The 19,835-nt window shown below is 40.6% G+C and overlaps 2 protein-coding genes across 2 annotated transcripts in view; both read right to left on the bottom strand.

The window, feature by feature from the left end:
* Nucleotides 1–236: 236 nt before the first annotated feature.
* Nucleotides 237–3,771, bottom strand: LOC115733881 (disease resistance protein RUN1-like). The gene is made up of 5 exons (XM_048275561.1): nt 3,260–3,771; nt 1,839–2,937; nt 1,406–1,678; nt 304–1,026; nt 237–257 (listed from the first exon to the last, which is right to left on the bottom strand). Exons 1-5 carry the CDS (start codon nt 3,769–3,771, stop codon nt 237–239), a joined length of 2,628 nt encoding a protein of 875 aa, XP_048131518.1.
* Nucleotides 3,772–11,399: 7,628 nt separating this feature from the next.
* The window catches only part of LOC115727613 (disease resistance protein RPV1-like), an 81,310-nt gene continuing 72,874 nt past the window's right edge, over nt 11,400–19,835 (bottom strand). Inside the window, exons 4-5 of the mRNA XM_048275562.1 lie at nt 13,519–13,788; nt 11,400–13,139 (exon numbers count right to left, since the gene is read on the bottom strand). Coding sequence (XP_048131519.1) covers nt 11,400–13,139; nt 13,519–13,788 — 2,010 coding nt within the window. The remainder of the gene's footprint in view (nt 13,140–13,518; nt 13,789–19,835) is intronic.

Here is a 19,835-nt window from a genome sequence, read left to right on the forward strand (position 1 = left end):
TTCATGAAATTCAAGTGACAACGTTGACAGAGACGGTGGAAGGCATGGACCATCTTGGATGAACAGAGAACAATAGTTCTCATCATGACCGCTATAGGTCAAATCTGACAATTTAGTCAAGCTTGAGAGATCTGGGACCCGCCGCAGCGAACTTGATCCAAAGCTTAGGCTTGTCAAACTTGTGGGAAGCTCAGGCAATAGTTCGAGTTTGTCGCAACCATATATCTCCAATTTCTCTAGGCGAGGAAGTAGTTTGACTGTCATAGGGACATTTCTAATGGGGGTAAATTCCAAGAGAAGAACTCTCAAGAGCGATAATTTCCAAATGCCCTCAGGAATTTCCCACTCCAAAAACAGGCAATTCTCGGCATGTAGCTCTTCTAACTCTTTAAGGGCAACAATGCTCTGAGGTAGCTCCCTCATAGGAGAACTCGAAATTTTGATGACTTTCAATCTACTCAGGCCTCCAATAGATTCGGGTAACTGCTCAATTTTTGTTTCCGAAACATCCAACTCGAGTAGCGATTCCAAGTTTCCAATCGAGACAGGAAGCTCCTTTATGTTAGTACTCGATAGAAAGAGAAACTTCAGTTTCCGTAGATTGCCGATAGAATCGGGAAGTTCATCGATTTTTACACCTTCCAGTTTAAGTACCGACAAGCGCTTTTGGTTACCAATGGAGTCGGGTAATCTAGTGATAGCCGTACATGTGAGATCCAACTCTACCAGTGATGCCACTCTTGCGAATGATTCAGGCAGCTTCCTCAATTTTCTGCAATAGCCTAAATCCAAGTACTCGAGCTTCTCCAACCCTCCGATTCCTTCTGGCAACTCCCTAAGCTGAGGACACCCATGCGCATTGAAGTAAATCAGGCACTTAAGCTTTTCGAGGGAACCATCAACTTCAATCAGACTTGTGCATTCTTTAAGGATCAATCTCTCTAAACTCAAATAATGAGAGAAGTCTGGAGTCCTGACCATGCGGTCGCAACATGTGAGATCCAGAACCTTAAGCTTCTTGGCAACCTGTTACAATAGACTGCCAATTTAGAGGCAATAAATGGTTGCGCTGGAACTTAGATGTAATTGAGTTCGACTCATTTTCCTCATTTAACGCATATAGATCCGTTCATCTAGTACTAACACCTGTCCAACGTGATCCACATATATCCACCTATATATCAATTCCATACAATCTAATTTAGTGGCCTTGATAACGAGACCAGCTTAGTCATCTAAATTTTACTTGTGGAATGGACTTGATTAACCCCTTTACGAGCCATTTTATGTACAATAGGTTATTGCCTATATAGTTATGGTATAGTCAGTTTTAACTAAGAGCATAAAAATTAAGTGAGACAATACGATAGAGATAACGATAAACAAATATAGCAATAGATGGTACCTTGATTTGACTCCATCCAGCCCAGTCCTCTGTGACGATGGAGTTATAAGACAGGTCGAGAACTACAAGATTTCTTGGATGGAAATTGATGGCCAACAGCTCTCGACCACAAAAATGCCAGGACATGTATCTCAACTTTTTAAGCTGACTCTCAAAGTCTCCATCTAAATCTCCCCGATTTAATTTGAGGAACCTTATGTTTGGAAGCCTTGAAAACTCTTTGCCCGTATAGGTTCCTCCATCTAAGCAGACTGCTTCAATGGCCTTCTTTCTCTGCCATTCAATGGTAAAATAGCATGAGAGCAAATGAAAAGTGTTTTCGATCTCTCTCTCTCTCTCTCTCTCTCTCTCGATCAGCTAAAAAAGAGCTCCTAATCAATAAATGGAATATTGAGAAAAGTTTAGAACTCGATGCTCAAACATATCTGTTCACCTCTTCGGTTCTTATGATCTCATCGGCCATCTCAGGAACCCACAACCTGCTCTGCTCGCTTGGATCCACCGGCCTCTTGTCTCCACATACGATTTGCCTACCGAGATCTTTTAGTAGGTCGTGCATCCAGAATTTGTTGTCATCAGTTATCTTTATCAAGGACCTGCAGGCAAGGGCTGAAATCGAATAGTTCGGGAAGAACTCACAATCTTTCCACATGTAAAATGCATTCGTCTTGTCTTCGTCTACAAACAAACAGGCGATATCGAGAAAGATCTGTTGTTGCTCGGGACCCAGGGCATTGTAGCTGATCTTCAGCTTGTCCCGGACCTTTTCAGGAGGTATTTTGCTCAGACATTCCAACACACCTTTCCACGAGGCTTTGCTTTGTCGACGAAGTAATGAGCCTATGACTTCGAGAGCTAAGGGAAGTCCTCCAGTCATAGAAACTACTCGTCTCGAAAGACCAACGTAATCATCTGGAGGAGAATCCCTTCCAAAAGCATGTCTACTGAAAAGCTCGAGTGATTGAATGGAATCCAACTGCTTCACTTCGTACTCCAGAGTTTGGTCGGCTTCTATGATGCTTCTGTTCCTAGTAGTCAAAATAACTCTGCTTCCCGAGCCAAACGAAACATGCTTGATGGCTAGTTTCTCAAGTTGCTCTTCATCATCCACATCGTCGAGAACGATGAAGACTTTCTTGTTAGAAAGTCGTCGTGCAATCACGTTGATCCCATCGTCGACATCATTTGTGTAGTCTTGAAAGGCCGAACCCAACACATTAGACAATAGTTGTTTCTGTAAATTTACGAGGCCAAAGCTGAGCGACGACGATTCTCGGACATTTCCCAGGAAGCAGCAATGACTGAAGAGGGAATTGAGCTTGTTGAACACAACCTTAGCGAGAGTCGTTTTACCGATTCCCCCCATTCCATGGATTAGTAAAAAGCGCATGCCCCCAGAGTCCATTTCCAACAACTTCACAACGGTTTCCACTCGATCGTCCATGCCGACTAAATGCTGGGCGACGTATTTATCTTTTATCTTCAGCTTCATCGAAATCTCTCGTATCACCGATTTAATGAATTCCCCGTGCCTGCCACATTAGTGAATCATCTAAGTGGAAATTGTGAAGGATAATCTCATGACATTCAGGAAGTGATTTGCAATCAAAATACTGACACTTCCAACGGGTGATAAACACAAAGATGGATAAAATTAGATCTACGAATGAAAGAATTAGAGGAAAAACACAGAAATTACAAAAGACATACTCCTTGTATTTATTAACCCAATCCCCTCACACCCTCCCGACTTACCAAAGAGAGAGAATTTCAAACCGCCTAAACGAGATCTTATCCAAGCTTGGGTATATAGTGAAAGTCCCAAAACAGAGAGGTCAATGGAAACATACGTACCCTTGGCTTTTCAGCTCCCATCCTCTGATTTGGGCTGCACTTTTGAGGGCATCCGCCCACTTTTGGATCATCTGGCTGTCAAACTTCTTCTCATGATTCTTCAGAGCGCCGACATATAGTTGAGACCTGAGCTTAACATCGTTGGGTTCCACGTCGTAGAAGATTGGCATAATCTCCTTCTCGGATGGTTTGGATTCCCTGCGCTCCACCATGTCCGCGAGCTCGCGCAGGCACCACACGCTCGAAGCATAATCTTTAGAGAAGATGGGTACGTAGATCTTCGACTTTTCGATGGCCTCCGGTAGCTCGTCGGCTATTGCTTTACCGACGTCTAGCTCTTCCTCGTCCAAGAAAACACGGATGTTCTGGTCTCGCATAGCGTGGTAAAGGCAATTCGTGAATCCTTGGCGAGTGTCCGGCCCTCTGAAACTCAAGAAGACCTCGTAGTCAGTGGACGACGACGCACCGCCGGCGCCACTCCTTCCGGCCTCCGAGCTCTTTCCCGTGTCCATTATCACAAAGTATTTCTCTTCCGAGGGGTTTCCTCTCTCGGAGCACCTGATCAACTATTAAATGGCGTGACCAGTCCGCGTAACCTTTTCCCCCGGTGGGCTCCGCAGCCTCCGCTTCTGGTGGAAATGACTTCGGACAACTCACAGCACACTATGCAAGTCGTTCTCAATGGATGCCCAATATTTGAGGAAATTATAGCATCAGTCCTTGGTGTTAGCAAGATTTCATTTTCAGTCCCTGGCTATGCTTTGCTTTTATGACGAGCACTGACAAATCATGAACTTACAATTTTGTAAATACTTCCTCAACACATTCAAAGTTCCTCCAATTACTGTACTAATCCTAGCCATGAGAAAATAATTGTGCACCCCGCCATTTTAACCCAAATCCATTCACTAAATGGCACGTGTCTAATGGTACCGCATTTCAGATCTTTTCAAGAAATGTTTTCCTCCCTCACTTTCTCCCTTCCCTAACAATCCCGGCACGCCTGGCGATAGTCCAATTGCTACCCTAACAAGTTTTAATCCCACCTACGCGTACTTCTTTCTAAGCTGATTGGTCCAATAAAATGGGACTTGGTAAAACGAAACATGGGGGTGGTTGTCTTAAAAAAAAAAATACATGATCATTGGATTTTGATGTTATTGTAATTGGATAAATATTTCTTTATAGAAAATTACAGTGTGTTTAGGTTGGTGAGTATATGCAATGTAGGTGCAACTCAAATGTTTATGCTCTTCGAATGTGTAAACAATTTTCTTTTAACTAATTTGTTTTAACCTTATTGCGAGTGACAAAATCCGTCCTTGACCTGCCCAACATTTTGCATGATACAATCTCATTTATACTAGGCACAGTGACAAAAATTATTCCTGAACTTTGCTTCAAGATGTGCGACGTGATCCCTCAACTTTAAATTTGTTCAATATTATCCTTGAACTTTTGGTGCACGTTTACTTTAGTTCCTCGATTGTATGAAAATATTTAATATTATCCTTCCATTAATTCAAGTTTAGAGACTACATTAAATATTTTCATACGGTTCGAGGACTCAACCGAATATGCACAAAAAGTCCAGGGTTAGAACTTCATGAGTTGCATTGCACATTGAACTAAAGTTCGGTGATCATATTGCGTAAATTTAAAGTTCGATGATCACGTTACATGATAACATAGAAATTAAGAGATTATTTTTATAATTTACCAGCCGTTACAGAATTTCGTTTATATCACGCTTCAGATCTATGTTCCTAGAACTTTCCCTTAACTGGTTTTTTTTTTTTTTTTTTGGGACGAAAAGAAATTTCCCTAAACCGCGTTACCAGTTCGCGTCGCTTTTTCTCCCGGTGGGCTCCGCTTCTAGTAGACTTGACTTCTGACAAACTCACAATGTGCAAGTCGCTCTCAATCAATATCAAATGTTGAGGAAATTGCAGTATAAGTCCTCGGCATTCCCAATATTGCATTTTCGCTCCTTGCCTATGCTTTGTCTTTTTAACGGGCACAGCACAAATGGAGATTGCATTTTCGGGCCTTGCCTATGCTTTGATTGGTAATAAAGTTTGCCTATATTAATTTTGATGTGAAAATCTGGAGTTTTCTTTTTAGTTTCGCACTTTTGCCGTGTGAAGCGGCATGTCATATGAACGTAGAGATTCAATTTTCTTTATTTTCGTTCTATTAGCTTGAAAATGGAGCAGGTAACTTGTTTTCGCTTGATGAAATATTGCCAAAAATGTATTACTCTTAGTCTGAATGTTTCAGTGAATCAGCTTTTCTTGGACATTTTCAGCTAAGAGTCAGCAAACGACCTATTTAAACGGAGCGACTTCCCTCGTCCATAATACAAAGATGGCAACCAAGTGAGCGATTTGAAATGTCCAATCTTCATTTTTGTTCATAGCTCCTCCAATCTTCTATTTGACGAGCATTTGAATTGATACACATTGCGAATCTTCTTGGTACTAAGAGTGAGCATGGTTTGGATGGGCCGTTCTCACTCTAGAATCGGGAATTACTGACTAAGCAAAAAAAAAAATGATAAAGATTCCTTTTACCGGGAAACTCAAGACTCACCGGTGGGTGAGTGGCGTCAAGCTCACGGCCGGTCACGAGATGCATAAAAACCGACTTTCGTTTATATTAGGATTGAGACCTCTTTCCCAGAACTTTCCCTGGTTGAATAGTCTTCGAATAATGAAACCAACCGTTTTTTGCATAAAAAATAGAGTAGGGAGTCGTGACTGACTTTTGTTCAAATTTTGCTTGAAACCTCTTTCCTAGAACTTTCCCTTATTTTAATTTTTTTTGGTCGGAGGTCGCAATATGAAATTTCTACTTTTGCCGGTGACATAATAGAGAAAAGAAAGAAAAAGAGATGTTTCGCCGAAATTGGATGGTCGACGAAATAACTTTGTTTCAAAATGTGCGACGTGATCCCTCAACTTTAAATTTGTTCAATATAATCTCTAGAATTTTAGTACATGTTCAATTTAATCATTCGACTGTATGAAAGTGTTCAATATTATCATTTCATTAATTTAAGTTCAAAGACTACATTAAATATTTTCATACAATTCAAAGACTCAACTGAATAAGTACAAAAAGTCTAGGATTAGAAGCTTATGAGCTGCATTGCACACTGGACTAAAATTTAGGGATCACATCGTGCAAATTTAAAGCTCAGTAATCGCATTACATGTAGAGATAGAAATTAAGAGATCACTTTTATTATTTACCAGCCGTTATAGGAGTTCGTTTATATTACCCTTCAGACCTCTATTCCTAGAACTTTCCCTTAAATGTTTTTTTTTTTTTTGAAACGAAAAGAACTTTCCTTAGTTGAGTGGTCTTCCAATAGTCGAGTCTACGTCAACTCTTAAACCGCGTAACCAGTCCGCGTAACTTTTACTCCCGGTGGGCTCCGCCTCTGGAAGACTTGCCTTTTGACAGACTGACAATATGCAAGTCCTCAATCAAATATCAAATGCCGAGGAAATTGCAGTGTTAGTCCTTGGCATTCCCAATATTGCATTTTCGGTCCTTGCCTGTGGTTTGATTGGTAAGAAAGTTTACCTATTTTAATTTCGATGTGAAAATCTAGAGTTTTCTTTTTAGTTTCGTGCCTTTACGTGTGAAGCAGTATGTCATATGAATCAAGTGGTTCAATTTTCCTTGTTTTCGTTCTATTAGCTTGAAAATGGAGTAGGCAACTCGCTTTCGCTTGATGAACTGTCGTCAAAATGTATTACTCTTGATCTGAATGTTTTAGTGAATCAACTTTTTTTGGACATTTTCTGTTAAGAGTCGGCAAACGATCTATTTAGACGGAGCGACTTCCCCCGTCCACAATACAAAGATGTTGCAATGATGAGATCACCCACAAGTTCAAGGGCAAGATTGTCATGACAGAAGAGGAGCGCTACTAATCGCTTCGTCATTGCAAGTCTGTTGCTTGATCCTTTGTTTGAAAGCTTGTTCTTTTGTCAATCCCTTGTTATTTGGCGCGCTGCTATGTTAGGTAATGTAGTCATTTCCCTTTTCAACTTTCAAAGGGCTTTTTATTTTCTTTCAAAAAGAATCGCTCAAAACATTCTCTCCTTCTTTCCCTTGGCTCTGTTAGTTTGGAGAATCCCGTAGTAATCTGAGCTGTGAAGTGGAATTTTCCGAAAACTGCAAGGAAAGTTTCATTGGTTCAAGTTCGATTGAGGAAGCAAACTCAAGAAGAAGAAGAAGAAGAAGGAAGAGGGTATGATTTTTGTAAATGCTCCTCTGCAAAGATATCCCAATGATCTCATGATTTCTTGTAAATCCTATTTTTTTAATCTAGCCAGTTTCATGCTCTATTTTTTTGCATAAGTCTGTGACTGTTTCTTGACTTTCTTACCTGAAAGCTGTTGCTTATACAATGTCTTGTTGATATGCGAAACCATTTTTTGCGGATCTATGACTTGAGCTTCTGCTGATCTTTTTTTTTTTTTTTTAAATTCTCAATTACCTCAGTGATGAAGGGTAGCTTAAGAAAAGTGAAAAACTGCATTTTTTACAATCAAGTATAAGAATCTTTTTGGCAGTTTTCATCTTTAACTAAATTTATTTTGAAATTTGTTTGTGACTGGAGAGATTTTGATAATTACCTTTGAATGTTCAATTTGTTAGATGGCTGAAACGAGTGCTTCAAATATCACATAAAAAAAAAAAAGAGGAGATCTTCAGTGGTGTGGGAACACTTCAAACAGATTCCTGATAAAGAAAAGGGTGAATGTTTGTATTGTGGAGCTGAGATAGATTGTGCCAGTAGTCAGGGTACCAATTCGATATATCATCATTTGTCAAGATGTAAAGAATACCAATATGCAAATGTCAATATTTGTCAAGAGCTCGCGAAGGCACGAAGCACTCGAAGCATAATCTTTAGAGAAGATGGGTACGTAGATCTTCGACTTTTCGATGGCCGCCGGCAGCTGATTGCCTATTTCTTTCCCGATGTGGAGCTCTTCCTCGTCGTAGAAAACATGGACGTTTGCCTCTAGCATAGCATGGTAAAGGCAATCCGTGAATCTTTGGCGAGTGTCCGGCACTCTAAAACTCAAGAAGACCTCATAGTCGATCACAGACGGCTCACCGCCGGTCGTTTCAGCCTCCGAGCTCTTTCCCATGTCCATTCTCGCAAGTGTTTTCGCCTGAGAGTTTACTCTCCAAAAGCGCACCTGATCAATGAAAGGAACGTTCACTTTGTGTTTGCATTAAAGAGAGACTGAGGAGTCGCTGCTGACTTTCGTTTATACTTGCCAGGATTGAGACCTCTTTCCCATAACTTTCCCTGGTTGAATAGTCTTCGATAATGCCAACCGCTGTTTTTTTTTTTTTTTTGCATAAAAAATAGACTGCGGGGCCACTACTGAGTTTCGTTCAAATTACGCTTGAGGCCTCTTTCCTAGAACTTTCCCTCACTTGACTAATCTCTGAATAATGCCAACCATCAAATTCAGACCAATTACGTGTCGAATATCTAAATTCGATCCTATCAACGATGCAAGAAAGTAATGAAAATTCGCACAACACAAGAATTTACGTGATTCGGCGGCGAAGATGTTCCGCCTACCTACGTCCACTGGGAGATGAGATCTGTTTCACTAATAACGTAGAAAAGTGTACAACCGCTCTTTCTCACACCCTCTCTATATATTAGAGATCTGTTTCGCGCTAAACATATATAGCGAAATCCTACATGGCACAAATTACAAAATTGCCCACATAGCCTAAAATATTTAATTTTTCCATAGAAAACATTCTATAACCGAACATAAAACGCCTACGGCGGCTCGGGCGCCGCCCCGCGACCCCACCGGGCGGCCCCCCGGACCCCCGCCCGGTGAGCGGGACCCCCGTCTTGTCCGGTCGTAGGGGGCCTTTCGGAACCGCCTCATAATCTCTTCAATAACAGAATACAAGACATCAACCTCAACATTACGGGCAATTTCCCGGCTTAATCTTATGCGTGTCCACATCCGACACGAAAAGTACCTGTTGTAATATGGAATTTGTTCTTTTGCCGGTGACATAATTCGTACCACGATCCTTGTTAACAATATGCAATCAAATGAAATTTGTACATTAGAAGTATCTTAAAGACCGAATTAGTACTATTACAATAAATATAAGATTTTTTTTAGATAATTTTCTCAATATTCAGGATTTCCCAACTCACTTTCCCGACCGAATTCATGTTCGAAGCTAGAGCACACCGATTTGTCCTTACTTTTAGCGAGGGAGGGATGGGACAACCTTTCATTGCTTTTGAAATCATTGTGTGGGATGACAGGTCTTGAGGGAAACTTCTTGTCACTTCAAGTTGCTGAGACATTTGCTTTCGTCAAGCGCCTTACGTATGATCCTATCAATCTAGAAGATGTGGACCGAAAGGTCATGCCGAAAAAAATAAAAGGTTTTTCGTAAGTCATGATAATAACTTGCTACCAACTAACATTAATTAATGATAACCTATTGATATGATTATAATGAGATTCTTTTTAAACTTGTGAAAGTGCCTAAAAACTACCAAGCATGTTGTGCTTGTAATAGGCTCGGTCTACTACAACCCCTACCGGAGCCAAAGCTAATTCGCTACGAGTGATGAGTCTTTACACTTGGCAATGCGATTGTAGCTTTGTTACAAGCTGGCTAGATATATTATTGATTGTAGGTTTTCTAAGGTAATATCCAAACTTTCTTACAAACGAACTTCATTAGATATATTGAAAAATGAACTTACGCTTGTAGGTTTTCTCTAGATTATTCAATTCGAGTCCTCGTATGCATATTCTCGCATCGTATCCAAAATTTAGAAAGTTAATATACATGTCGACATTTTTATATGAGAGTTTCGATATGCTTAAGATTAAAAAAAGTCAAAGTGCGAGTGTCGCAAAACTTAAAAAAAATGAAAAACCAAAATATAAAAAGATAAAGTCAGTACAAACAGAATCCAGAAAACGAATTAGCTAATAAAGCTGGAAAATTTCTGTCCAAGTAAAAGAAATCTAAATCCATTTAAAAAATATCACCTAAATGCGAAAACAATATCTGAAAAACTCCTAGAGTCAAGGAAGTAAAATAAAAATGTAATCTCCATTTGAGCAGTGCCTATCAAAAAACAAAGCATGGCTGCCGACTGGGGACTGAAAATGAAATCTTGGGAAAACCAAGGACTAATACTGTAATTTCCTCAATATTTGATGTCTCCTTTTTTGGGTCGAATCTCAATATGTGATATCCATTTAGAACGACTTGCATATAAATCAGAGTTGACGTAGACTCGACTGTTTGATAGTCAAGTCCACCAGAAGCGGGGCCCACCGGAAGTAAATTAAAAACCATTCAACCGGGGAAAGTTCTAGTAATAGAGGTCTGAAAGTAGGGGGTGAGAAAAAGGAATTGATCGAATTGGGAACTATGCGGATCGCAGCAGATCGGCCAATTTGATCCGGTTTTCGAGGATGCCAGTCCGATTCTTGGCGTTGGCACCAAAAATCAGCTTGGGCCTTGAATGGTTGCGGAGCCCATTGGATGCCGCAAGGCTCGCGAAAAGACTCATGTTGGTCGTCGAAAACACGGTAAACCAATAGCAGGCCGGATGAAATTGTCGGGCACACCACAATGTCCGTACTTCTCGCCGATAAGTCTTTTTGCAATTCGATCTGAGGAAGTGCTATGGGAAAAAATAGGAATCGGGTTGGCCTCACTGGCGAGAGTCATTCTCCTCGGCGATCGTCGAATGATGGCTAGGATAACGTCAATGTTGTTCCGAGTGGAGTTCCGGGTGATAGACCAAGAGAGCTCACCCACGAACAAAGGAGAGAGTAGGTGCCGGACCCAGCTACGGTAGCCACCATTAAAAGGGTGCTAGAGGAAGACCAAAACGATTTCGCCAATAAAAGGATTTGATTAAAAAAAAAAAACAGACAAAGTTGCATCAATGTGGAGCGCATTCTGGTATTTGCACTGAGATGCATAACTTGCACATTTTCATATATAGTTTGCTCCCAAAGTGCCCAAGGGTGCATTTGACATACAATTTCGTGGCAAAGCAATATTTTTCTCTGGGCTTTTACAACCCAATCAGCTACCCTGTTCTGATTCTCCAGCCGTCAAAGGCACAAAGAATTAACAGGTCCCGACGCCAATTTGTGTGGCCCCGCCTGACGACCGATCTTCTGGTAATTCGATCCTCGAGAAAGCTCTCAAATAGTGAGGGACCACTGATTTCGCGTTTAGGAACCCTTCCTATCTCCTTGTACTGGTCGACCCTGCCTAAAAACGAGTTTTCTTTCAAATTTGGGCATCGCTCAACCCATAGACTGCACTCGCCTGGTACTTTTAAATTGAATACGTTAGGGAAACTTCTCAATGATCTGCAACCCTTAAAGCTCATTCCTTGGAGAGTCTCCAGTTCACCCAGGCCCTTAACTGCCACAAGCTCATCGCATTCTTCAATCGACAACTCCTCCAGCTTTTTCAAATCCGATAGATCGTCTAGACTTCCAATCTTAGGACACCACCCTATATCCAGTTTCTCCAACGACTCCACCGAACCAAGCCCTTGGATCGCAGTCAGATTTGGGCAATCAATCAGTCTCAACAGCTTCAACCTCTTCAGACCCGAAAGACCGGCGAATCCCTCGAGGAGTTCTGCCCTTTCCACTTCAAATTCAATCAACTGCTCAAGCCCATCGAGTTGAACTTCCTTCCAAAGGCAGTGGTAAATGCGCAAACACGTCAATTTTCTGAAGTTGCCACGGAATGACAAACTGGTTTTGGATTCGTGATAATCAAGTGTCAACGTTGACAGAGACGGTGGAAGGAACGTGAGGGATTGTCGGCATGGACCATCTTGGATGAACAGAGGACAATCGCTCTCTTCATGACCCCTATAGGTCAAATCCGACAATTTAGTCAGGCTTGAGAGATCTGGGACCCGCCGCAGCGCACTTGATCCAAAGCTTAGGCTTGTCAAACTTGTGGGAAGCTCAGGCAATAGTTCGAGTTTGTCGCAATCGTATAACCATAATTTCTCTAGGCGAGAAAGTGGTTTGACCGTCACAAGAGCACTTCTGCTAGGGCTAAATTCCAAGAGAAGAACTCTCAAAAGCGACAATTTCCAAATGCCCTCGGGAATTTCCCACTCCAAATACGGGCAATCCTCGGCATGTAGCTCTTCTAGCTCTTTTAGCTCGACAATGCTCTGAGGTAACCCCCTCATAGGAGAACCCGAAATTTTGATGACTTTCAATCTACTCAAGTCTCCAATAGATTCGGGTAACCACTCAATTTTTGTATCCGAGACATCCAACTCGAGTAGCGATTCCAAGTTCCCAATCGAGACTGGAAGCTCCTTTATTTTAGTTCCCGCTACAAAGAGAAACTTCAGTTCCCGTAGATTGCCGATAGAATCGGGAAGTCCATCGATTTTTGCACGTTCCAGTTTAAGTACTGACAAGCGCTTTTGGTTACCAATGGAGTCGGGTAATCTTGTGATAGCCGTGTCTGAGAGATTCAACTCTACCAGTGATGCCACTCTCGCGAATGATTCAGGAAGCTTCCTCAATTTTCTGCAATAGCCTAAATCCAAGTACTCGAGCTTCTCTAACCCTCCGATTCCTTCTGGCAACTCCCTAAGATCTTCACACCCACGCGCATTGAAGTAAATCAGGCACTCAAGCTTTTCGAGGGAACCATCAACTTCAATCAGACATCTGCAACTTTGAAGGATCAATCTCTCTAAACTCAAATAATGAGAGAAGTCTGGAGTCTTGACCATGCGGTCGCAACATGTGAGATCCATAACCTTAAGCTTCTTGGCAACCTGTTACAATAGCCTGCCAATTTAGAGGCAATAAATGGTTGCGCTGGAGCTTAGATGTAATTGAGTTGGACTCATTTTCCTCATTTAACCCAGATAGATCCGTTCATCTAGTACTAACACCTGTCCGACCTGATCCACATATATCCACCTATATATCAATTCCATACAATCTAATTTAGTGGCCTTGATTACGAGACCAGCTTAGTCAGCTAAATTTTACTTGTGGAATGGACTTGATTAACCCCTTTACGAGCCATTTTATGTACAATAGGTTATTGTCTATATAGTTATGGTATAGTCAGTTTTAACTAAGAACATAAAAATTAAGTGAGACAATACGTTAGAGATAACGATAAACAAATATAGCAATAGAAGGTACCTTGATTTGACTCCATCCAGCCCAGTCCTCTGTGATGGAACCGAAAGACAGGTCGAGAACTACAGCATTGCTTGGATGGAAATTGGTGGCCGAGAGCTCTCGAGGACAGTGCTGCCAGGACATGTATCTTAACTTTTTAAGCTGACTCTCAAAGTCTCCATCTAAATCTCCCCCATATAATTTGAGGAACCTTATGTTTGGAAGCCTTGAAAACTCTTTGCCCGTATAGGTTCCTCCATCTAGGCAGACTGCTTCAATGGCCTCCTTTCTCTGCCATTCAATAGTAAAGTAGTATATTAAAAACGTGTTCAAGTTCTGTGTCTCTCGATTAAAAATGGGCTCCTAATTAATAACTGAAATATTGGGAAAAGTCTAAAATTTTATGGTCAAACGTATAGTTTACCTTTTTTTCTCTTATGATCTCATTGGCCTTCTCAGGAACCCACAACCTGCTCTGCTCGCTTGGATCCACCGGCCTCTTGTCTCCATATACGATTTGCCTGCCGAGCTCTCTTAGTTGGTCGTGCATCGAGAATTTGTTGTCATCAGTTATCTTTATCAAGGACCTGCAGGCAAGGTCTGAAATCGAATAGTCCACGAAGAACTCACAATCTTTCCACATGTAAAATGCATTTGTCTTCTCTTGGTCTACAAACAAACAGGCGATATCGAGAAAGATCTGTTTTTGCTCGGGACTCAGGGCATCGTAGCTGATCTTCAGCTTGCCCTGGACCTCTTCAGGAGGTATTTTGCTCAGACGTTCCAACACACCTTTCCACGAGGCTTCGTTTCGTCGACGAAGTGATGAGCCTATGACTTTGAGAGCTAAGGGAAGTCCTCCAGTTGTAGAAACTACTTGTCTCGAAAGATCAACGTAATCATCTGGAGGAGAATCCCTTCCAAAAGCATGTCTGCTGAAAAGCTCGAGTGATTGAATGGAATCCAACTGCTTCACTTCGTACTCCAAAGTTTGGTCGGCTTCTATGATGCTTCTGTTCCTGGTTGTCAAAATAACTCTGCTTCCCGAGCCAAACGAAACATGCTTCATGGCTAGTTTCTCAAGTTGCTCTTCATCATCCACATCATCGAGGACGATGAAAACTTTCCTGTTAAAAAGTCCTTTTTTAATCGTGTTGACCCCACTGTTGACATCGTTAATTCCGTAGTGAAAGCCTGAACCAATCGTGTCAGATAATAATCGTTCCTGTAAAGTTACAAGTCCGGAGCTGTGCAAGGAGGATTCCCGGACATTTTCCAGGAAGCAGCAATGACTGAAGAGGGAATTCAGCTTGTTGAACACAAGCTGAGCGAGAGTCGTTTTACCGATTCCCCCCATTCCGTGGATTAGTAAAAACCGCATGCCCCCTGAGTCCACGTCCAACAAGTTTAGAACGGCTTCCACTGGATCATCCACCCCAACTAAATGCTCGGCGACGTGTTTGTCTTTTGTCTTCAGCTTCATCGAAATATCTCGTACCACCGATTTAATGAATTCCCAGCACCTGCCAGGCCACATTAGCGAATCATCTAAGTCGAAATTGTGAAGGATAATCTCATGACATTCAGGAAGTGGTTTGCAATCAAAATACTGACACTTCCAACGGGTGATAAACACAAAGATGGATAAAACTAGATCTACGAATGAAAGAATTAGAGGAAAAACACAGAAATTACAAAAGACATGCTCCTTGTATTTATTAACCCAATCCCCTCACACCCTCCCGACTTACCAAAGAGAGAGAATTTCAAACCGCCTAAACGAGATCTTATCCAAGCTTGGGTATATAGTGAAAGTCCCAAAACAGAGAGATCAATGGAAACATACGTACCCTTGGCTTTTCAGCTCCCATCCTCTGATTCTGGAAACGCTTTGGAGGGCATCCTCCCACTTCTCCCTCCTCTCGCGGCCATATTTCTTCTCGTGCTCACCCAAAGCGCCCACGTAAAGTGGAGACTTGAGCTTAACATCGTCAGATCCCACGTCGTAGAAAATCGGCATGATCTCCTTCTCGGATGGTTTGGATTTCCAGCACTCCACCATGTGCGCGAGCTCGCGCAGGCACCACACGCTCGAAGCATAACCTTTAGAGAAGATGGGTACGTAGATCCTCGACTTCTCGATGGCCTTCGGTAGCTCGCCGGCTATTTCTTTACCTACGTGGAGCTCTTCCTTGTCCAAGAAAACACGGATGTTCGCGTCTAGCATATCGTGGTAAAGGAAATCCGTGAATCCTTGGCGAGTGTCCAGCCCTCTGAAACTCAAGAAGACCTCGTAGTCAGTGGCCGACGACGCACCGCCGGCGCCACTGCTTCCGGCCTCCGAGCTCTTTCCCGAGTCCATTCTCACAAAGTATTTCTCTACCGAGGGTTTCCTCTCTCGGAGCACCTGATCAACTATTAAAAGGCGTAACCAGTCCGCGTAGCCTTTTCCCCCGGTGGGCTCCGCAGCCTCCGCTTCTGGTGGAAATGACTTCGGACAACTCACAGCACACTATCCAAGTCGTTCTCAATGGATGCCCAATATTTGAGGAAATTATAGCATCAGTCCTTGGTCTTAGCAAGATTTCATTTTCAGGCGTAGAGCATATGCTTTTCGGAGAAGATGCCCTCCAGCTGCACAAAAAGGTCTAAACATAAACAAAATGATAAAGCTGGACGGAGAGCATATGCTTTTCGGGCGGAAAAGATGCCTTCCAGCTGCACAATATTAAGGATTTATCAGCATGGAGCAGTGGGGATGATTTCAAAATAAAATAAAAAATCAGTAATCAAAATCTATGGAAACTGATTCAATTTCATATTTTAAGGTATACAAAATAAATCTTAGATTTTAAAAATTGAGAAATCAGTTCTAACGGGTAAGTTTTAAGTTTTACCATCTAGAACTTTGAATTTGGACTCTGGATCTTGAAATAAATTTTTATGTCTTTTTTGGTATATGTCTTCGAATGATCCTACAATATTCTATGAGGTCTGATGATTAGAGTATATTCTAGAGCCAAATAAATTTTTAGATTACAGATTTCAAAAAATGATAAACTTGTTCTAATAAATTGGTTTCAAGTTTTGAAAATAATTCGTATAGAATCTGAAACCGCTCATCTCTACTTTCCCTTAGCGGCTATAGTGTTCACTCTCATTTTGCGTAACTAAAAATGAAAAAAGAAAAGAAAATAAATTGGCAAGGTCTCGGCTATCTCGGAATTGATCCTAGAACCTATGACGGAATAGATTCCAGATTTCAAGTTCCAAAATATGACGGGTAGATTTCGGGTTCCAAAAAATGAGGAACATTTTCAAACAGATGCATTTCAAGTGGAATCTGTAAAGAATTAGGAATTGTTCGTCCCTATTTCTGATGCATTCAATTCCCCAATTGGCAGAAATTCTCATCAACCTTGTCCTTGATTGGTGAGCTACGAATTATTAAAAAAAAATTGCTGAGATGTGAAATTAATTGAAGTTACAATCGGTGATGGCTATGTTTTGTGACACATTCTTCGGTGCACATGGGCTACATACATCGCAATCTTTAGATCGTGTGAATTTCACATTGACCCATCAATACTAATGGTTCAGATTAATTATGCTCACTCACACGTATACAAATCATCAGAAAAGAATTCCACATTTTTGCTCCAACTGTGCCTTTGGGTCCGACTCTGCCCTTTATCCCCGGCAACCGGAGGAGGAAAGTTGAAACGAAATAAGCTTTTCTGCTTCGTAAAAGGATTGATAACTGGTCTCCATGAACAAGTATCGACGTGAAATATGTTACCAAGCAAGAAAAAATTAATAAGGAATCTCCAATTAATTAGTAATTGATTGACTAAGAGCAGTTGCTGATGCATTAAAGTCCTTGTCTTATTCGACCAAACAAAAAAAAAAAAAAAAAAGGCAGCCTTATCTTATCTTCCTCTCGACCTCAGTCTCCAGTCAATTCAAAGTCGTCGGCTTGGTCTTCCATGAATAACGGGTACCTTTGTTTCTTGATTTCTTAATTGATTAATAGGACAAGCATATTGCATCCATCCTTACTTGTGGCACGCGGTCAAGAAGTTGCTTTCGAAACTGTGGTCCATTATTAAAAGATGTGCCGAAAAGCAGAACGCGTTTCACGAGATTTTTTTAATAGACCAAAAGATTAAATTTTCTAATTCAGGAAACGACAAATAAATGCTAGTGCCCCAAAAGGACAAATGATTCTCGTCCGTCTTCTCCTAAGTTGTATTAAAAATTTCATCGAATATGCGAATATTCTTTAGACTTGTTGGAAAGTGAGTTTATTGCGATCAATCAAAAACCCAACAAGACACGTCTCCATGTAGACCTACATTTTCATTAGAGAGATCGTGTGATATCAAGTATGTTATTAGAAAGCGCGTAACAGAAATTCGATATTTTTTTGTTGAGGAAATCATCAGAAGAAAGATCAGAAAGATCAAGTTCGAGCCTATTAAGATATTCTTGTAGACCCACCTTCACCCAAAATTCCAAACTAAAGAGCTATGGGCTGACTAAAATATATTACTTGTTGTACACCATACTAATTCTTTGATATGGGATTTAGCTAATAGATTTCACATCTCCTACAATATTATGTGTGCTTCCCATAATTCAAGTATTTTTCTACATCAAGATATGAAGACTACTGTCGGGGGCTACATTGTTACACCACATTGACCCTTGCCCAAAAATTACACCCAACTTCATCCACCAAATACCATAAATATGAAAGTTCGCCACTGTATTTGCATTGCTACATCACAACACTCACCGCCCGAAAATTACACCCAACTTCATTCATCAAATATCGAAATAGATTTAGAGTAATTTCAGCTAAAAAAACTTTTCAATTATGTTTGGAGTAACAATTTCAAGGTAAAAGAAAGAGTCTTTTCCATCATCAGTTCTTGCATTTAACTGAAAAACGTTACAAATTGATTGTGTGCTTGACTGCTACAAAACGGTCATAAGAACATTACAAAATCAATATAGATTAATGGCAAACAAACACCGTTATGAATTGATGACGGTAAAAAGTCATTGCAAAAGTAATATTTTGAATATTTGAAAACTTATTGAAATATACACAATTTTCCTTTAGATGATCGCAAATGCAAAACAAATGGTTCTTCACTATAGATACAAAGATAATTCAACTTCAAAATAGTGCTGAACTCTTCATTTTGAATCGTATATGTATTTGTCCATGGGTTCGCAAATTTTGTTTTGGCATTTTCATGTGAAAAACATTCTGGGCTTTGAATTAAAATGATGGAGAAATTAGATGGGGAAAGTACTAAAATAGTCCTAAATTTCTTGCATTGGTAGCAATTTAACGCTAAATCTTTTCAACTGAACCAATTTAGTCCTAAACCTTTTTATATTGATATCAACTCAATTAATCCAACCAATTTTGGCTGAAAATTGCCGACGTAGACACCGACGATGCCACGTAGAATGGCCGGTGATAGATATTTTCAAATAAGATTTATCATTTTTTTTTCCTTTTTTTAAGACTTTGCTTTGGCCGGCAACCCTCGTCGGCCCTAGCGAGGCCGCAACCCTCGCTAGTGGCTGTTAAGGGTTGGGCGGCTTTCGCCAAGGGCCGACGACCAAGTCTAAGGACAAAATAATTAAAAATATTTTTTAAAAAAAATATCCACGTCATTATCGGCCATCTATGTGGCACTGCCGACATCCATGTTATTTTTACGATTTTTGTTCAAAATTGGCTGGATAGATTGAATTGGTACCAATGCAAAAAGGTTAAGGACTAAATTCGTCTAATGAAAAGTTTTATGACCGAATTGGTACAAATACAATAGATTTAAGACTTTTGTGTTGCTTGTTCCCGAAATTAGACTATAAGGAGTAACATTCGAGTAAACCAAAGCGTAAGGAGATGTTAGGTTCAAGGACATATAGATGCTGGAAAGTAAATTAAATAAACTTAATGAAATTGCATGAAATGTAGAGTTTTTGTAGATCCTCAAATGAAAACACTAAGCAAAACAAGAAATTCATAATCAGAAGACACATAGTGAACCGAACTCTTAAACTTGAGACAAATACCTAAGTTGAAAGTCATTGAAATTGAAAGACCTTCATTGATAGAAATTAAGGGCGCTCATAGTAATACTTCTGCTTCGTAAATCAACTTCTGACCGGAAGTTAATTTTTCTACTTCTTCTTAGAAGTAGAAGTTGATTGTTCCGCTTCTACTTCGGAAGTTATTTTTGGTCGGATAAATTTATTTGGTGACAATTAAAAATTTATAGTTGTAAAATATTATTAACACAAAATCTTCTATG

Source organism: Rhodamnia argentea, chromosome 3 (assembly GCF_020921035.1).
Source record: "Rhodamnia argentea isolate NSW1041297 chromosome 3, ASM2092103v1, whole genome shotgun sequence".
NCBI lineage: Eukaryota > Viridiplantae > Streptophyta > Magnoliopsida > Myrtales > Myrtaceae > Rhodamnia > Rhodamnia argentea.